At 42.0% G+C, this 20,647-nt stretch overlaps 1 protein-coding gene across 1 annotated transcript in view; it reads left to right on the forward strand.

The window, feature by feature from the left end:
* DAB1 (DAB adaptor protein 1) overlaps positions 1-20,647 on the forward strand; it is a 276,658-nt gene that overhangs the window by 131,166 nt on the left and 124,845 nt on the right. Inside the window, exons 2-3 of the mRNA XM_060142574.1 lie at positions 4,861-5,000; positions 11,360-11,458. Coding sequence (XP_059998557.1) covers positions 4,861-5,000; positions 11,360-11,458 — 239 coding nt within the window. The remainder of the gene's footprint in view (positions 1-4,860; positions 5,001-11,359; positions 11,459-20,647) is intronic.

A 20,647-nucleotide genomic window follows, 5' to 3' on the forward strand; every position in this document is an offset into this window, starting at 1 on the left:
CAATTCACCATCCAGACTGGGATACGTTTGAGAGTAATGAGGGGTGCTAGTAATAATGGCGTCAGGACAAAAGGTATAAACAGGGACTGTCCCAGACAAACTGGAAGTATGAGCACCTAGATAACAATGGCCAACACTGACTAGCTCTTACTGTTTGCCTGTCACTCCTACATGCTGTCTGTGTGTCATTTCTTTGACCTAAACAATGACCCTATGTGGGAGCAACTGTTCTTATCTGCACTGAACAGAGAAAGATGCCGTGGAAGACATGTAAAGGAACTTACCTAAGGCAACACGATTAGGGGCGGGGTGGGAGAGGTGGCACTTGAACTCAGGTCCTCTGAATCCAGAGCTCATGCCTCCCAGTGGAGGAGCTCAGGCCTCAGTGTACGACAGGATGAAGCTCTGTTCACAGCTCAGCTTGAAATAACTTTAGTTACCTCTCTGGCTTTAGTGTCTTTATCCATAGAATGATGGCAGTGCCCCCTTTCAGTAACCCTGGAGGATTAAATGGGACATGGGATGAGAAGATCAGGCGAGGTGTGTGCGCTTGTGATGTACTTGCCTTAAGAGAAAGCTATCTGCCAGTTTACTGGAGGCTCCATCAGACATCTATCCAAATAGCTGTGACACAAAGCGAGAAGTAGTAAGTGCTATGACAGGTCACAGGAGACCCCATAGCCTAATGGGTAAAAGCATGACATTTTGCTTGAGACCTGGGTTCAAATTCAGGCTGTCATATTTGAATAGACATTTCTCCAAAGAAGATAAGCACATGGGCAATGAGCACATGAAAAGATGCTCTGTATCATTAGTCCTGAGGAAAATGCAAACTGCAACAATGAGGAGATTTCACTAAACACCTACTAGGATGGCTAAAGTTAAAAAAAAAAAAAAGACAATAAGAGATGTAGCAAGAACAGCTGGTGGAGAAACTGGAACCCTCATACTTTGCTCGTGGGATTCTAAACTGTTGGAGCCACTTTGGAAAAACAGCTTGACGGTTCTTCAAAAAGTTAAACAGAGGTACCATATGACCCAGCAATTTTTCTTCTAGGTGTAATCCTAAGAGAATTGAAGAAATATGGCTATGTAAAAACTGGTACAGAAATGTTCATTGTCGCACTATTCTTAATGGCAAAGAAATAGAAACTGTTTAAATGTCCATCAGCTGTTATGGTATATCCATACAATGGAATATTATTCAGAAAGAAAAAGACGAAGTACTGATATATGCTATTAAATGGAATGATCTTGAAAATGTGATGCTAAGTGAAGGAAGCCAGTCACAAAGGACCACCTATTGTATGATCCCATTTATATGAAATGTAGTTTGCCTCCAGAACAGGCAAGTCTATAGAGACAGAAAGTAGATTAGTGGTTGCCTAGGGCTGGTGGGCTCGGGGAAGATGGGGAATAACTACTAATGTGTACAGGGTTTCTTTCTGGGTTGATGAAAATGTTATGAAATTAGCTAGCAGTGATGGTTGTATAACTCTATGAATATACTAAAACCACTGAATTGTACACTTTAAAAGAGGGAATTGAATGGTATGGGAATTAAATCTCAATAAAACTGTTATCTAAAAAAATTCAGGCGATGCCCTTGGCTTTGGGCATTGGTGTCATCTTCTATAAAAATAGGGCTCATGACAGAGACTAACTCAAAGAGCAGATGTGAGGATTAAATAAGACATTGCATGTAAAACTCTTGGCACAATGACTGGTATCGTAAATGCTCGATAATAGATGATTTTCCTTAAATACATGACCTTTCTCTGTCCATCCTGAAGCAGAGGATCAGTGGTGCTTTCAGCAAAATAGGCTGGGGATTCATGATAACTTAGGATGCATGAAGATTGACACTCTCCCTCACACTCTCAAGTCGTATGTGCCTCTGAAGGAACAGTGTTATGGCTCTGATCTCTGTTATTTATTTCTTAACTTATATATTTGAGACCTTGCTCAAGATGTGCTCATGAAAAATTACCCTTTTAATGGTGGAGCATTTAATGAAAAACCGGATTATCTACTGCATAAGTGCCCTTCACACAAATTAGCTTGGCCCTGGGTCCTAATCTAAATTGGGCTCTCTACTTTCCTCTAAATGACCTAATATTTTCTTATTAATCTCTGCCCTCGTTCAGCTGATCTAGCTCTGCTTCCTCTTATGAAGCATGCTCCTCAACAGAGCTCTGTGCCCTGACAAATGTTTCTTAAGGCTGTCTTTGTATCTGACTTATGGACATTTTTCGGACATGACCTGGAGGCTGGAAGCTGTTTCTTCCATTTTCAAGCCATCTCTCCAATGGAGTTTTAATGCTGCCAGTGTATTAAATATCAACAGATTTGGGCCAGGTGAGTTTTGGTAGAAGTTTAGATGGGGCTTCACAGGGAAGTCGAATAGATGAGAAGCAGTTAATCATCGTGGTTAAGAGAACAGGCTTGAAGACACAGAACACAAGCAAACCATAAGCCTGGGCTTTGGCATCAGGCAGATCTGGGTTCAGGTCCCACTCAGTGAGTTTGGACAAATTACTTGGCCTCTCAAACCTTCAATATAGATCCTTGTCTATAAAACCTAAGTAATAGTACCTACCTCTAGGATTATTTCCAGGGCTAAACAAGTTGGTGCATATAATGAGCTTTGTACAGGACATGATAAATCCTACCTGGTATTGTTATTATACTTAAACTTTGGAGGAAGTTCCAAATAGTGAAAGGGATGCTATTAGCGACTGAAATAGTGTCAGGAATTGAAGAGGCAGAGATGGTATTTGCGATAGAATAAGGTAGAGTAAGATAACCTTCCCAAGAAATAGATCAAACCATAGGCCACTCCTACCAAATCTTGCATAATAATGCAGGGAGAGGTGACCTGTGGTGCTCACAGCTGGATGTCTGTACGTATAGGGTATATCAGGCAAATGTTCTTCTCTTTGCTCTTAGCCTTAGTCTCTGACATCTGCCCTCACTGATCCCGGAGACTTAATTTTTACATTGATTACACATTCAGACGAATCATCCATGTGTTATATTTGCCTTATGGAAAGTAATTCAAGAAGTTTAATATGCTAAAAGTCAGCAAGGATGCGGTAGAAAAAATACCAAATGGGATTTGGGGACGACAGTTCCAGGCCTAACTATGCAGACGTCCTTCTTTTGTGTTTTCCTGTCCTCAGCTTTGTATCTTCTATGTGCTTCTTTTACTGAGCTGATAACAGGGGCAGCAACTACCATTTATAGAAAACTTACCATGTGAATCCATGCTTTGCACATACTATCTTATTTAAGTTACTATTCATAATAACTCTTAAAGTAGATATTTAATCTTCATTCAACAGTTAAGGAAACAGAGGCTTAGCAGATAGTTTAGTTGGCTTACAAGTGAGAGAGCCGTGATTTGAAATGAGGATGTCTGGCTCTAAAGCTTATACCTTCTTACACATCTAGCAGAGTGCACTACACATTTTTGTTTGCAGTCATCAAAAACTTGAGCCTCTAGGGGCATAGACTTTGTCTCATTCATCTGTTGCCAGTGAGTAATAGCATCTGGCACGGAAGCGATGCTCAGTAAGGGATGAATGAATAAATGAATGAAATGCAAGCCATGTTTCGTCAATAGGAAAGCATTATATGATGGTTAGCTATTGCTGTTGTTTTTTTGTCTATTTTAAGTGTGTCCTCAAATAATTCTCAACCCCACATAATGGAAAGGCCTCAGTTTGTCCATCATGTGGAGAGAAGAAATGGGCTGAATTATCTCCAATGTCCTCATATCTAAGTGTCAGACTGATGAAAGAAGGCATGATAGAGGAGGTATCAGAAGTTGAAGTTAATGATATTCCAGGAGGTGAATATCAGAAGCCTTAGGGCATTCCAGGTTTTAAGAACCACATAAGCAATGCCCCAACCTGTGACTCCTTTGATGGGAGTTTGCCGAAGTTAGAGATTTGAATTCCTATGTATTCTTTCTTTTTTTCTTTCTAACTATATGAATGTGGACAAGCTATTTGAACTCTGTGACCTTCATCTTTGTCATCCGGGAAATGGATATGGTTGAGTCGTTGTACAGAGGGGGTAAAGTTTATGAAACATCTCACAAGAAAGATGTGCTCAGTTCACAGTAACTTTATTGTTTTCATTTTATGTGGATGTGTTTGAACTTCTGGTTGATGTGTCTCGGCAAAATATTATGCTAATAATGATTGAGAAAGCTGTTATGAGGTGTGGGTGCACCGTACGAAGAAGTATGGAAGCCTTTTTCTGTACACGCATGAGTTAACAGAAGAGACATTGTAAGATCATTTTTGATAATTGCCCCCGAGTCACTGCTTGATACAAAGCAATTACTCTGGAGTCTCACTGTAAAACAGCCCATGGAATTGGGTGTAAGGAGGGTCTTGGACCCAGGCCAAAGTCATATTAAATGCTGGAAATGCCAGAGAGGCTCAGGGCTAATACTATTCTAACAGGAATGTCAGACATAAACTCCTAGTGGGTGATGATCGTTTGTTGATGACCTAGTGTGTATCAAAATCCGTATTGGCTACTTTATACGTGTCATCATGTTTATTTATCTTAATGCCCCTTTGGGATTGGTTATTTTTAACTCTTTTTTTTTTTTTTCTCCCTGAGAAAATGGAGTCTCAGAGAGAACTGTGTAATGTGCCTGAGGATTTAAAAGGATAGAGCCAGAATTTGCATACAAGAGTCTTACCATTCTTTTGTCCGTGGTCTAATGATTTGACTTTCATAGCATGTAGGTGAACCAGAGAACCAGTCTCGGAGTTGCGGATAGTTAAAGCCAATGGGCCCTGAACACCTACTTATCTGAATCCTGCATTTCTCTCTTTGTAGGTCAGGATCGCAGTGAAGCCACTTTGATAAAGAGGTTTAAAGGTGAAGGGGTCCGGTACAAGGCCAAACTGATCGGGATTGATGAGGTTTCCGCAGCTCGGGGAGACAAGTTATGCCAAGACTCCATGATGAAACTCAAGGTACTGCGCAAGCATTTTAATTTAAATAGTGTGGGTTTGATATGACCGAGAGGAAGAAATGACTACAGTCATTCTGGTAAACATATTTTTTTATTCATATACTGGTATATTACTTGGTACACTGATGACTCACTGCATTTATTTATTGGGAGGACATGTCAATCATTTAGCAAATGTTTGTTGAGCATCTCCTATGTGGAGGTATTTTGCTAGCCCCTGTTGTACAGTTTTTGAGCATATCACGTTATTCAATTGTATCTTCAATTGTGCGATGCCTGCAAAAATAAAAGTACAGAATCATCAAATTGTGCTGTCACTCAGATTTTATAAATTTTCTACTTGATTTTTGAATAAATTTTATATATTTCACCATATGATGAATATGGTAAAAGATGATATATTAATAAAAAAGCTGATTTTATTCATTCTTGAAATTTCTATCAATGTCCCCCAAATACTTTAAAGGGAAAATGTTATAAAAAGTGATATGTAACTAGATATTGACATTTGGCGGTATCACGAAGAGATTGATGATTTTAAATGCTTTAAAGAAGGCTTTTCATTGAGAAAACTAAGAAAGAAATTGAGAAGAATTTTAATATGCAAAATAAGACAATTATGTTATTAAATAGCCTTTAAAAACATACAAAATTGAACATTGTTTGTTCCCAGATTCTGGTCTCCATGTAGTCTGTGTCTCTTTTTTTAAAAAGTAATATAAAATATTAGAAAAACAGATGATTTAGCAAGAAGTTTACAAGCTATCTTATGCATTTAAGACCTATAATTTAATTATTTTCCTGATTATAGAATTCAAAAAATGCTCATTGTAAAAATTTTGAAAGTACAGAAAAGTATGAGGGAAAATTAAACTTATCCACAATCCCACCCCAAAAAGAAAAATCAGTATCAGCATTTTTGTGTGTAACTAACGCTCTCTCTTTGTATTTTTATATACATTTGTGTATATGAACCATACACATATATGTAGTGTAATTGGAATTACTATTTATAGTTTCATATCTTGTTTTCTTTCTCCCTAATAATATATCATGAGCATTTTTTCTTATCTTCTAATAGTCCCTGAGGATACAACTTGGTCAATGTAATTTTTTTTAATGTAAGAAAAAGGGAAGAAAAGAAAAGGAAAGAAAAAAGAAAAGAAGGCTGGCCAAGTGCCTACTAATATTAAATGAGACAATATCTATAAAACACCCTCTACATTGTCTTTTCTTTGATAGATGCTTAATAAAGCACAGGTATTAATTTTTTTTATACTGTACACATTTTCTCAACAGTTTAACATGTATATTAGATGCTAAGACTCCCTGTAGTATGGCTGTAGGAATCATTCTTTTTAAAAACTCTTAATTTTCTAAACTGTGTATCATTACTTTCTTTTTTTTTTTTTAAGCTGTTACACAGCAAACTTTATTTTAATAGTTATGAATCTACTACAAGGCATACTAGAAAAAGGTATAGAAGACATTAAAATCATGAGTTCACAGATTGTCTCCTTGGAAGAGGTTAATGTATCCTTTTATAAAAAATAATTAAGCGGGACTTCCCTGGTGGTGCAGTGGATAAGACTCCACGCTCCCAATGCAGGGGGCCCGGGTTTGATCCCCGGTCGGGGAACTAGATCCCACGTGCATGCTGCAACTAAGAGTTTGCATGCCGCAACTAAGACCTGATGCAACCAAATAAATAAATATTAAAATAATAATAATAATTAAGCAATGTTATAAGATTTTAGGACAGTCTAGGAGTGAGCCCCCTTCTTCTGCCAAGTTCAAGTGTGAGTGATAAATACACAAAGGAGTCCAACAGGAAGAATTCTAAATTCCAGCTTCATGACTGATACATGCTGGTCTGGAGGATGTGACGTAGATACACAGCCACAGGGCATCCTTGAAAGAGACAGGCCATTCCACTTGGTTTGTGGGGTAGTTGGATAACTTCAGCGTTCCATGTTCACCCACCGTGACCCCTGCTCTGCCCCAGAGCAGGACTGTGATTCACGCATGAGATCAGACCAGAACACAACCTCTCTACCAGCGGGTAGATTGCAGAGAGAGAACCCAGAAAGACTGAGCCAAGGAGACCCTAGTCAAGAATGGGGATAAAGGCCTGCATCTTGATTCTTGCTGAAGTTGCTCCTTACTGAGTATGAGGCCAGGCAGATGGAGATTTGCTTTCGACAAATATTAATTGAAAGACATCAAGAAACTCTCCGGTGGCCTGGTTCTCACCCAGAGCCACAAGTCTGCTGAGAACGAGAAAGAGGCTGGTGCATCTTCCCCCAGCATCCTGGTAGATAGCGTTCACCAGGCGTGGGTCACAGAGCACCTCACTGACAGCTGCTTTCGTAGAAGCATGGAGGTCTCAGCGTATGTGAGACAGGAGTTGGCCTGTGTGCCCTGAAGTTCTCCCTCAGGATTAACACTGGGCCAGGCTAGCTGTACCAGGCCTGGCCAGGATTGCCGACCTTGGCGTGTGCGTGTGGTGGTGGTGGTGGGGGGTGTTACCTGCAGTGAAATACCCCATCTGTCACCCCTTATAACTGTGAGGTCCCCAGAGCCCTGGAGAGTTGGTCCAACCATAACACGCTCCTGTCAAATGCTCTGAACTTGCTGACGGTTCTTGGTTCCCAGACAATCGTCTTTCGTTATTGGCAAGTTGCAGAGCAGAATGTTGACATTTCTGCTCCCGGTAGTGTTTCTTTAAGAAACACAGAAACATAAACGATCGATTCTCCATTTGGCCACTTGCCCAGGAAGGAAAGACAAAGAAGTACAAAACGCCTGTTAGCCTTGCAAAAGGCCCACTTGTTCATGTCAGGCCATAGGAGAAAAAAATTTTTTTAATCTGTTTTTCTTTGCTAGGCTTTCTGAAGCTGGTGCCTCTTCCTGTTTTAGAGAGTTTTCTCTTGGATTATAGAGATTTAAGAGGGGATTCATAATGTGAGTATGAGTGAGCCATTGCCTGTCCACCAGCGAAGCCTCGTTGTCATTGTATTTTAATTTAGTCAACAACGCACTTTTACATATATTATCTCTTTCGCTCTTATGAGGTAGCTATTAGCTTCCCTGTTTTGTCAATAAAAAATCGGAGGCTCACGGAAGTTATAGGATTTGCCCCAGAACCTTCATTTCATCTGGGATAAGCCCAGAATTCAAGCCTGTATCTCCAGATGTCCAGTGTTTGATAAGATATAGTTGAGTGCTTCATCTATTCTGTTTTGTATCTGCGTTGAATCTATCCTGGTTCCCCAACTAGAGTTTAAGCTCCTACCAGTAAGCTACATAGCCCCACATCATCGACTTCCAAAGCAGTCAACTTTCAGAGGTATCGGACAAAATGGTGGTAGTTGAAGCTTTGGGAGAGATGGGCTGATTACAGAGCCCTAAGTAAATCTGTTAGTCAGGGTCCTGTAAGAAACACCCAGCCCGACTAGGTCAGATGAGGATACTTTAAGGCAGGAGCGACATACAAAGGTTAGGCAAGGTTAAGGTAGCAAACAAGAGCTGGTGAGGCACTGGAAACTAAAAACAGTGGGAAGCTGTTACCATCCTAGGATGAGATCTATTTACTGGAACCCAGGGAGGGCGAGATTGCGGACAAAGTCCCTTCCCTCGCCAAGTGAGATTGTAGAACAAGGATGGGAAGGAGGCTGGATGAAATACCCTGACCTCTCTCCTTCCACCCTCTGGTCTCCCGTCTGTGCCTTCCTGGGTGGCATCCAGAGGGCAGGAAGCTCAGAGGACCTGGCAATGCAGACCACAGGGGCCAGTCTCTGGGCACACAGCAGGGCAGAGGAGGATATCTGTATTCTCCTTCTTACCTCGGAAAAGTGAAACCTAGGATGAGTTTTCCCCCAAAGATCTACAACTGATAACCAGTAGGGCTGAGATCGGAGACCAGGTTTAGTTCATGGAGCTTTCTGGAATAGCATTCTAGGTTTTCAGCTATTCAGGTTGCACACCTGCTTGACGTGTTCCCTGGAGATCACAGTCATCCCATTGTGTGCATACACCCTGCTGGGTGAGGTTTCTCAGAGTCCTTTCCTGTGCATCATCTTACTGGATTCTCACAGCAACCCCTGAGCTGGACAGGGCAGGCTATCAACCCTGGCTGGCGTGCCTGACCCCTTCCCTGTGTATAAAATCTTCCAGCAAGATGCTGCCTCTGTGTGACTCCCTTAGGGACACCTGCATCAGTCACTCCATACAGCGCCCAGCACATGGCATTGCTTCGTAGAATCAGTATTAGTATTAGAGGTGATGGTCACAGTCATTTGCTGAGCTCTCCTTGCACGCTGCACCCCATGCTAGGTGCGGTATGTGCGCGCTTCACTCTTAGGAAATAAGAAGTATTCTCATTTTAGAGTTCTCCTTCACTACTGAGTTTGGAAGCTGGTGGTCCCACCTTTTTTTCATCCATGCCTCCCCAAAGAGCCCTTCCAGAGGGTTATAATAGAAGCAGCCCTAACACTGGGATCCGAAAGATCACTGTTTGAATTCCCTCTATATGTCTTCTTAGTTCCTTGAGGTTTGGGGTGTTCACTTGGCCCCCCGATCTTACGTTTGGTCATTTGTAAAATAAGGGAGATAATTTTTCCTTCCCAGGAATGTGGGATGGGCTGAATTATATGACGTGTAAGAGAACTCCTACCATTTGGTAGGTACCCAAGAAAACATCTGACTCCTTCATTTCCAGGGGGCCAGCAGTGACTTCGTAGGTCAGGTAGCTAATATTAGGCACAGAAACCCCAAAAGACACCTACCTCCATATCTTCCGATTCCCCAGCCAGCCCTGTCCCTTGGCCCTTTGTCAGTGCTACATAACAGCACTGAATCGTCTGTGGGGAGGTGAGCCCCTGCAGTGTGCTGTCTGGTGGCAGGCTTGCTTCGACTTCATGCAGTTTTTCAGGGCTTAACTCAGGGTCCTGTCTCTCAACATGCCTGAGGAAACCGGAGTTTTATTTCCCCAAGGATCACACCATGTGGATCATCCTTCTCTCTTGCATTTGTCCTGGGAAGCTGTACATCAGCAGCCCCAAGCAGAAGTGCTCCTGAAACATGCACGCTGGCTCCTCCCATCCCTCTTAATCTGCAGCCACCTTCTGCCAGGGAGTTCTTTGATAGCCACCTGGTCAGCATCACTGTGTGCTGGGAATTAGCACAATTTGATGTTGTGGTAATTCTAAGAGCTGGGGGTTGTTAGGACCATCTTGGAGATGGGGACATTAAAGCTACTCTTCTTGGGGCTTCCCTGGTGGCGCAGTGGTTGAGAGTCCGCCTGCCGATGCAGGGGACACGGGTTCGTGCCCCGGTCCGGGAGGATCCCACATGCCGCGGAGCGGCTGGGCCCGTGAGCCATGGCCGCTGAGCCTGCGTGTCCGGAGCCTGTGCTCCGCAACGGGAGAGGCCACAGCAGTGAGAGGCCCGCGTACCGCAAAAAAAAAAAAAAAAAGCAAGTGTCTTTACTCTTAACTTGCATAATATCAACTTTGGCGAGGACTCTTGATAGCACATTCATGTAACAATAATTTCCTGAGTGTCTCCTGACCTTCAGGGACAGTCCAGGGACTGTCCTGGGTACGAGGAAGAGAGCCGTGAGCAGCGTAACATACCTACCTTTTGTGACACCTACCTTCTAATTGACTCATACACATATCTTCAGTTTACAAAAAATTTGGGGAAACAGATTTTTAAGAAGTGGAATGCACTTGGTAGGCACTTTCCTTGAAAGCTCAGGAATGATTGGAAAAATGGTAGAAGAACATACAAAATGTGTGGGTAAAAACGGCAAGCCTTAGACATATGACCATAACATTTTTCCAAACAAAATTGAGACATGCAGTCTGGCAATATATTTTCTTTTCTTTGTGATCTCTAAAATTAATTCATATGAAAACTTTTCCCAGAAGTATAAAATTAAAATCACATTTAGGAATGTATTCCACGACTCATCTTTATTTAAAAGGTTAAAACCATATCTAATACAAAACCCAGCAAAGATTTTAACAAGAGGACTATATTCTATTTATCCTGGGGTCTCGAATTCTGAACTGAGCATCTAGGCACAAAGTAGACACTCTATAAATCTTGGTTCGTCCAATGAATACATGTTCAAATATCTGTTTGTACAGTTTTCGAGCAGTGAGGACAAGTATTACCCTAAAACATCAAGAAAATGCAAGCCCGTCGGGGAAGGCAGCATGGAAGCGGGCAGGGAATGGAGTGTGCATGATTGGTGGCTTCGGTTCATGATGTCTGACATGCCTTTGCTTTGGGACCGGAGGGAATTTTCAAATGAAAACGCTAAAGTAAAAAGCACATCCTTCCTTTCAACAGGGCGTTGTTGCTGGCGCTCGTTCCAAAGGAGAACACAAACAGAAAATCTTTTTAACCATCTCCTTTGGAGGAATCAAAATCTTTGATGAGAAGACAGGGGTAAGTAAAAGAATAACATGGCATGGTGAAGTTGAACCCACTGACAGATGTGCCCTTGAAAGCCTCTACTCTCTGGGCAGGGATATCAAACGAGCATAAAAACAGATAAAGCAGCTGACAAACTTGATCAACTGCGATTGTCCGTCAGAGGGAGGGTCTCTCCTGACTTGGCCACAGTGTGACTGCACCAACACAGTGTGACTGTGTTTCTTGCAGTGTAATTGGGATAAAAGTGTCACGCAGTCCTGGTAATGCAATAGGGAGATTGATGTGCTTTGAAGCGCGGTGGCTAATGTGACAGTTTAAGTTAAATTTCTTTGTGTGCCGGCAGCTTTAATGACATGCATCCTAGAGGGAGACGCACGGGGGTCAGTTGACTTGGTCAAAGCATCCAGACTCTCTTGAGTTGAACCCGTGGCACCTCGCAATTGCTGTCGTCAAAAAGAATAAATGGAGTTTTCAATCTTGAAAAATCTCTATCACTGCATGATCGGGAAATGTAAGGGCTGATCTGTTTGTTAAACCCACTGAAGTAGTGGTTTGTATTTTCACCAGCCTCCGGGCAGCAGTTAGCTCCCAGCTTCATCCCCAGGACTTGCCTTGCATTGTTGGCCTTGTTCATTGATGGTAAGGGAAAAACAGAAAAGCGTTCTGTTCTTTGATATGTTTTGTCCAGAGAGCAAGAGTCAAGTGGACATGTTTTCCTTTTATTCATTCAGTGCTTTATATAGCTTCTAACACACCTCCGCCTATGTCACCTGCTTTGAACTTCACGGGTAATTTGTCAAGCACTGTATAAACAATACTCAACCAGCCAAGTTACCTAACCTTGTCATTTTGCATTATAATTTTCTCACCTTTGTTTTGACTCATATTAGGATAGCAGTGGGTAGTAGGATGATAATTTAACAGTAAAGAATGGATTTTCTTGAAGAAAAGTTATTCCTGAATAATAATGGCACAGACATTTGTACACCCATGTTCATAGAAGCATTATTCACAATGGCCAAAAGGTAGAAGCAACCCAACTGTCCATCTATGGATGAATGGATAGACAAAATATGGTGTGTGTGTGTGTGTGTATAATGGAATATTATTAAGCAGTAAAAAGGAAGTTCTGACCTATGCTACAACATGGAAGACGTTATGCAAAGTAAAAAAAGCCAGTGACACATAGACAAATTCAGCAGGATTCCACTTAATGAGGTATCTAGAGGAGTCAAATTCACAGAGACAGAAAGTAGAATGGTGGTTGACTGGGCCTGGGGGGAGGGGTGGTAAAGAGTTAGTGTTTAATGAGCACAGAGTTAAAAGTCTGGGGAGAGGGAAACAGTGCTGTTGATGGATGGCTGCTCAACAATATGAGTGTACTTTATGCCACTAAAAATGGTTATAATGGTAAATTTTATGTTATGTATGTATTACCACCATAAGAAAATCTAGTAGTAACAATGACCATTTGTTGAGTACATACTAGGTACCTATTAGTCACTTTGCATACATTATTCAGTTTTGTCCTCACAAGGGTCCTATGAGAGAGTAATAATAACAGGTACTACGTCAAGCACATAGTACATTCCAGTCATTGTTGTACGCCCTTTAGAAGTACCAATCCATTTAATCCTTACAACAACCCTGTGAGTAGATAGTGTTGTCATCTCCATTTTATAGTTGAAGATATTAAGGAGAGAAAAGTAACTTGCTGGAAGTAGGTGGTGGTGGAGACAGGATTACAACCTAGGTTGTCTGGCTTATGAGTCCAACCACAATGTCTTATCTCTCAGGGTAAGTGACTTTCTCATGTTCATCCAGCATGTAGGAGGCAGAGCTGGGATTTAGCCTCCAGTTGACCTGAATCAAAAATCAAAGCAATTGACCTCTATGTTATAGGAAAGGGGGACCTACCTGGGGATGCCGTGGTAAAGGGAGTTTAAGATGTGGGCACAGCATCGGTAGTCAAGGAGCTTGAAGGCAGCAAGATTAAGAGCCTAATGTAAGCCTCTTCTGCTTTAATAAAATTATGGTTTCTAAAATTAGGGAAGATTTTCCTTTTCCTGGGCAGACTATCATTTGGAGACCTGTGCTCAGTTCTGAACCTCACATTTTTGAAAAGATATAATCGAATCAAAGTATATCCTGATGAGGGGACCAGGGCAGTTGGGGGACTGAATACTATGCTGGGCCAACACTTCTGAACACAGATGTGGCCACGTGGGATCCTGGGTAACACACAGGAGGCAGAGAGCTTTGGGCTTGTAGAAACTTGGAGGATATCATTGACCCCTTAGCCTCCTTTATGGTAGGGATCCAAGGAGCATGGATCAAGCCTATCTGAGAGATGCTTTCACAAGGATCTATATGCCCAATATAAGTCATGATCTCTAGTCTCTTCCCAAGTCCATGCCTGCCCATCACATGACACTGGCATCACCAAAGGGACTGGAGTAAACCAGAGTATCAGATATTTTCTTTTGTCTAGGGCCATGTGTTTGGCTTTGCTATTCCATCATGTACCCTACCATCAAATAGTTCTCATCACCAAACTTTAACTAATGAGAAGAGGTAGTTTATATTCTTTACCTTTCTCTAAATCCTCACGCAAGGATGGCTAACCTGGCCCCAAAGAAAGATACCACCAAACCTTATAATGTGATTTTTTTGATTCTTTATCTGGACACAAAGAGAACAGCAGTAAAGTCATTACTTCAGCTCAAAGCCATTTGGCTTTGTTGAAAAAAAAAATCATCTCCTACTGGAGAATCGGGGTGAAGGCAGAGTTAAATGTTTTCTGTCTGGCTTCGTCTGCTGCAGTTCTGTTTGATTAACCTTAGGCCCTGTATCATTGGGCTTCTGCTACCCTAGCTTGTTAATTTGTCTCAACACAAGCCTGGGGAAAAGTGGTGGAGAGAATCGAACATTTAAGCCTGAACTAGAGAGGATGGTGGGAGCAAGGCCCTCCATATTAACAGCGTTCATCTCTCCAAAGAGTTGTCTAGTAGAAAAAGCAGCTGACTTGTTCCGTGTGACTCAAGGGACAGAACCGAGACCAGGTGATAGAAGTTTCTAGGAAGCAGTTTCAGTTTATGAGAAAGAAGAATTTCCTTCGAGTCAGAGCTGTTCAGCATGTAGATGGACCACCTTCCGTGCAAGGGAGTTCACCAGCCCTAGGAGGATTCAAGCAACAGTCATGTTATGGGGATATTTTGGAAGGAAGTCAAGTAGAAGGTGAGATGTTGACCAAAGTCACATCTTTGGGGAATCACCAGAATTGATTCCCCAGACTAGTTGAATAGTCTGTTTCTCCCTTAAAGTCAACCCTATCGATGTGATTTATCTTCAGATAAATGGAGGTTTTTCAAAACCTCCACTGGAGATTATGAGCAGGAACAGTTTACTGAACCTTTGTCGTTGCACAGCAGGGGACCGGCTGAATTATGCGGGATAAGAGTCTAAGTGAAGTGTTTTGTCCTACATATCAAAGAAATGGAAAACGAGGTCTTTGTCATTTGGAATGACAAATTTTAGTTGTTTATCATGTCTAAAGTATTCCTGCTCAAGCTTGGCTGCACTATTTTTTTCAAAACCGAGAAAAGAAACATTAGCAGAACGTGACAATAGCTACAATTTTAAAAATCCAAAAGCTGTCAGAAGCGTTTTGATCCCAATTAAAGAGACCCTTTGCAGCAATTTACACCTTGTCTTGAATTTCAAAGGGTTCTTGATCCCAAACCTTATGTGAGTAAATTTTATTAGTAGTATGTTGCAGGAAATAAATCAATAACAAAAGCTGTTCATATGTTCAGATATCTAGGTATTGCTAATATGTCAAAAGGATCAGTGAGAATGCAGAATATGCCATAAATGAACTCACTGTTACTAGCAATAGTAGGAGTGGTAGCAGTAGCAGTAGGAGTAGAAATGGTTTCATGTCAGTATGTTACTAGCTCCTCAAATCAGACCAGTGGACACCAAGGCAGGAGTGATGTCATCTTCATTTCACAAATAAGGAAACTGAGATTCTGGGAGTGTTCCTGACTTGGCTGGAGACTCAGATCAGACCTTCCAACCCCAAATCCTATGTCTTTCCAGGGAAACTCACTAGCTTTCTTCTCTCCCTACTTATAATTTTATTCCATAGAATTATTATAATTTGTGCCATTAAAAAGTCAGAAATATTGGGACTTCCCTGGTGGCTCAGTGGTTAAGAATCTGCCTGCCAATGCAGGGGACACAGGTTTGAGCCCTGGTCCGGGAATATCACACATGCCGTGGAGCAACTAAGACTGTGCACCACAACTACTGAGCCTGTGCTCTAGAGCCCATGAGCCACAACTACTGAGCCCGCATGCCGCAACTACTGAAGCCACGCGCCTAGAGCCCGTGCTCCGCAACAAAGAGAAGCCACTCAAAGAGTAGCCCCCGCTCACCGCAACTAGAGAAAGCCTGTGCGCGGCAGCGAAGACCCAACACAGCCAAAAATAAATACATAAATAAATAAATGTTTAAAAATCATAAATATTGCAGGAGCCAAAAGATGAGTCTGTTTCTCAGGATAGAGGGCAGTGGTCTGTATCATCTCTTCCAGATAATGAAACATCTTGTTGCCACAATCACAGATGGATTTTGCTTGTTCATTTAGTTTAGCCAGCACTGATTGGCACTATTATTTGCACCATTCTAAGTACATTACAGCAATTCTATGAAGTAAATGCTATTATCATCACCATTTTACAGATGAGAAAACTGAGGTCCAAATAATTAATTACACAGCTCTCAAGTGGCAGAGCTGAGATTCAAACCCAGGTAGTCTCGTCCAGAGTACTTAATGCTAGTAATATATCACACCTTTCTTAGTGTGTTTGGGCTGCTATAACAAAAATACTGTAAACTAGGTGGCTTATAAACAGCAAATGTTTATTTCACAGTCCTAGAGGCTGGAAAGTCCAGGATCATAGCCCCAGGATTTGGTGTCTGGTGAGTGCCCACTTCCTCATAGATGGTGCCTTTTCTGTGTCCTCTTATGATGCAAGGGGGAGAGGGGGAGGATGCTTACTAGGACCTCTTTTATAAGGGCACTAATCCCATGTATAAGGGCTCCACCCTCATGACCTAATAAGCTCTCAAAGGCCCCACCTCCTAATACCATCACCTTGAGGGTTAGAATTTCAGCATATGAAATTTGAGGGGATATAAACATTTCAGACCATAGCAATATCAAAGTTTATAAACGATTTCCTTTTATATGTATTAGAGCAGATTGAGTATTATCCCTGTCTTACTGTCACCATTATTCACTTTCATTTTAATGAGCTTTCCTGAGTGAAGATAAAAGGGGTGGAGTTACAACTGGGACTGTCTTGTGGATAGAATGTTGGCAGTGTAACCAGTACCTGGTCAGGCAAGAGCATATTGGATGCCTGTTTTACGCCACACGATTATCTGTTTCCTGAGGATTCAAAGATGAAGAAGATGTGTCCTTGCCCCTGAGGTGTTCACAGTCTGGCGGCGAAACCAGACTCACAAAATGAACTAACAGCTGCTGAGACACAGGTGTGAATGGAGTTGTCGGTACTCAGGGGATGGAGACCGAGCTTTGCCTGAAATAGTCAGGGGTTTTCACAGAAAAGGGCACACTGACTTGGCAGTGGAGGAGTGAGTTGGAGAGGACCAGGTAAACGAAACGAGCCAGGGAAGAGAAAAACGTATTTCTAAATGCACAAATGTCTAAAGGAGAAAGATATGTGTGTGTGTTCATTTTTCCCTTCAGGAAATATTTATTGAACACATCTGTCAACACACAGATGAACAAGGCTGTATCTTTTTGTTCATCACTGTTATCTATCTGGTTAGCACATGATGTCCACATAGTAGGTGCTCAGTAGTACTTATTGCACAGAAAATAAAATGACTTAGTGATTACGACTCAGCAAATGTACACAGAAAAACTAGGGCATAGCAGGGGAGAGGTGGAGAGTGGCCCAGGATTGAATATTGTCCCTCATAATAGAGGGGTAATGATGTTTTAACTGTAATGGCTGCACTTACATTTCACGGCTGATTTAATAATTTATTCTTCAGTGAAAACCAGATATCACCTTATTCGTGTCTCTTCAAAAACAGGACTGTTCTTCCTTTATTTCTAACTAGATATTTTGAGTGGACTTGGGGAGAGCAGCTGAGGTGGAGCAAAGGAAACTGGTCCTAGGGAGGGAGACAGGTAGGAAGATGAAGGCGTTGCAGAGCAGGATGCTGGGACCTGGGACACCCCTGTCATCCTGAGAGCCATTGAAACAGTACGTAGGACTCTCACAAGATGACTAGCCTGTAAGCAGGACCGTCTATAGCAGGCTTTTGTGGATTCTGTCTCATTGGACACCCAACAATCCTTGGAGGTTTTATGACCCCTTTTTACAGATGAGTCATCTAAGATACAAGTAGGGTGAGTGGCTTGCCCGAGGCTACTATGAGTAGCAAGAATTGAATTCAAATTCACATTTATAACTCCTAAGCTTGTTTTGTTTCTTTTCCTCCAGAGATTCTCCACTTGACTGGTTCTATCCCCAGAAGGGGCTGCTTTGGAACTTAACGTAGGCATTTTGGGTGGTCACGACTTTTGGGGAAGGGGGTGGTGATGCAGGAATTTACTAGGGGCAAGGATGCTAGCCACTCTGCAATGTACAGGACATTCACACACAACACAAATGTTTCCTGTGCCATGTGACTTTAAATGTCTTATCACACATTCATGTAGATGAAAAACCTGTTTATAATTACCTGAATCTAAAACCTAACTCTACTTTAGCTATAAAAAAAGTGATTTTGTACAATATTCATAGTAGTGAGTTTTCCAGAAATGCAGCTAAACAGAGAGAAAGATGTGCTTTGTTCTGTTGAAACCTCATCAAGAGTTGGTCATCACTTTGGAAAACCCCTCCCCCATGATGCTTTTCATATTTGAGTCACCAGCAGGGCACTGCTCCATCAGTTTCAGGTATAGCTGTGTTCACCATAACTGGACTTATATGACGCATCTTTAAAAATGTCAAATATAAAGGGAAGAGTTGAATGATCTCTTAAAACTGAATTTATTCACTATAAGAAAAGCACAGACATAAGACAGTGTCATTATGTTCTTCTATTGTAGTTGTAACTAAGCCTTTATATGTTGAAATTCATACTCTTTTTAATTAGAAATCATCTTCTTTCATTTCTCCTTTATAAGTAGGATATTTTGACTTGCTTAAACTTCACGTGTACAGGTAGATTATATAATCATTTCCAGATAATAAAAGAATTACAAAATATTGGTTTATAAGAAGGAGGTGTTGGGTCAGATAAGGTTAAGAATCCCTGTCTAGACCATGCTGCCATTTTCATTGGTTCATTCATTCATTCATTCCACAAATGCTTATTGAGTGAAAGGGATATTCTACGTGATGGATAGGGATGAACTAGCCTGAAACCTTTTCTTCAAGGAACCTACAACCTAGGAGGCAAGACCTATGTATATAACTAAAAACTCAAAGCAAGAATAACAATATGATAAGAGAAAAATATAAAATTATCATGAGAGTTCAAAAGAAGAAATGGGGCTTCCCTGGTGGCGCAGTGGTTTAGAGTCTGCCTGCCGATGCAGGGGACACGGGTTCGTACCCCAGTCTGGGAGGATGCCACATGCCGCGGAGCGGCTGGGCCCGTGAGCCATGGCCGCTGAGCCTGCGTGTCCGGAGCCTGTACCCCGCAACGGGAGAGGGCGTGACAGTGAGAGGCCCGCATACCGCAAAAAAAAAAATATATGTTAAAAAAAAAAAGAAGAAGAAATGATTTCTTCCATCTGAAAAGAAATATGGAATGATTTAGGAACAAAGGGCTGAACTTTGAAGGATGGGCAGGGTTTCAAGTGAGAGATACAAGAGGACCAGTATCCAGGCAAAGGGAATTATGGGGAGTGTTTACTAAGGCCCTAAAGTGAGAAAGTCATGAAGAAGGGCAGGTGTGGAGAAGAGTTGAGATGTCTGGATATTCTGGATTGGAGGATGTGTGATTGCTATCAGTGAGAGAAAACTGAGAGGGCTGGCAGGGCCCTATTGGGAGGCCTGGAATGTACGACTAAAGAGTTTTGGTTGAATCATGTCCATTACAGCCTGAGTTATTATTCATTGTACTCTGTGGCCCTGAAGCTGCACTAGCTATACAGAGAGGTAGGTACAGTGACTCTAAGGCCACCCTCGACCCATCAGACGTCTTTGCGCAAATCAGGGAAAAGTCCCTTTCTTTAAGGCTCATTGCCCAGGATGACTTTTGCTGGGAAACGGTTGCAATAAGTATACATGTTTTTGATGACTATACGATGACTACCTCCCCATAGATCTATGCAGTGTACCCCCTGGCCAGCTGTACGTAGCAGACCTGGGAGTATCATTTTGTGCATGAGCAGAATGCCGGGGGTACCATCTTGCCAGTTCCTGTACCGACCATTCACTGCCCCGCTTGCAGGACTAGCAAAAGGAGACCCCTCCACTCTGTATACCCCTTTGCCCTTCTTCACTCAGTGAACACCTCAAGGTCCAGTAATGTCAACAACAGTAGCAACAGCAACACAGCACGACAATGACCACTTATCAAGCCCTTTCTCAAGCCAGGTGCTTTAGTAAACTAAGTGCTTTATGCATTTCATCCTCTGAGCAGTATTCATGCTGGGTCTGTCTGAATCCACAGCCCACACTCCTCACTGGTATGGTACTGGCACCAGAGAGTGGGCATGGTGGAAGGAGCTGCCTTGGATCCGTTCCTGGCCAGCTCTAAAGCAATTTTGATGAATGACTTTGTATCTCTTTTACTCATCTGTAAGATGGGGATAATCAAAGTACCTATGTTTTAGGATTAGTGCAAGATTAAATGAGGATTTAATTTAATCCCCTAAGACTTAGAATAGTGCCTAGTATAATAAAAAGCTCTAGGTGTTAATATTATAATATTAGCTCTATTATCCCCTCTCTGATATGGACTTTCTTATGTCCTCCCTTCAGAATTAAGAAATCCTTTCATATTCCTCCTACAGCATCCTCTGTTCACCTTTATCACAGCACACGGTTGTCTGTATCAGAATGAGTTGACCCATGCTTCCATCAGACCACAGGCTCCACGAGGCCCCTAGTCTCATCCATTGCTGTATCTGCAGGGTTTCGC

This window comes from Lagenorhynchus albirostris, chromosome 2, assembly GCF_949774975.1.
Source record: "Lagenorhynchus albirostris chromosome 2, mLagAlb1.1, whole genome shotgun sequence".
In the NCBI taxonomy this organism is placed as follows: Eukaryota; Metazoa; Chordata; class Mammalia; order Artiodactyla; family Delphinidae; genus Lagenorhynchus; species Lagenorhynchus albirostris.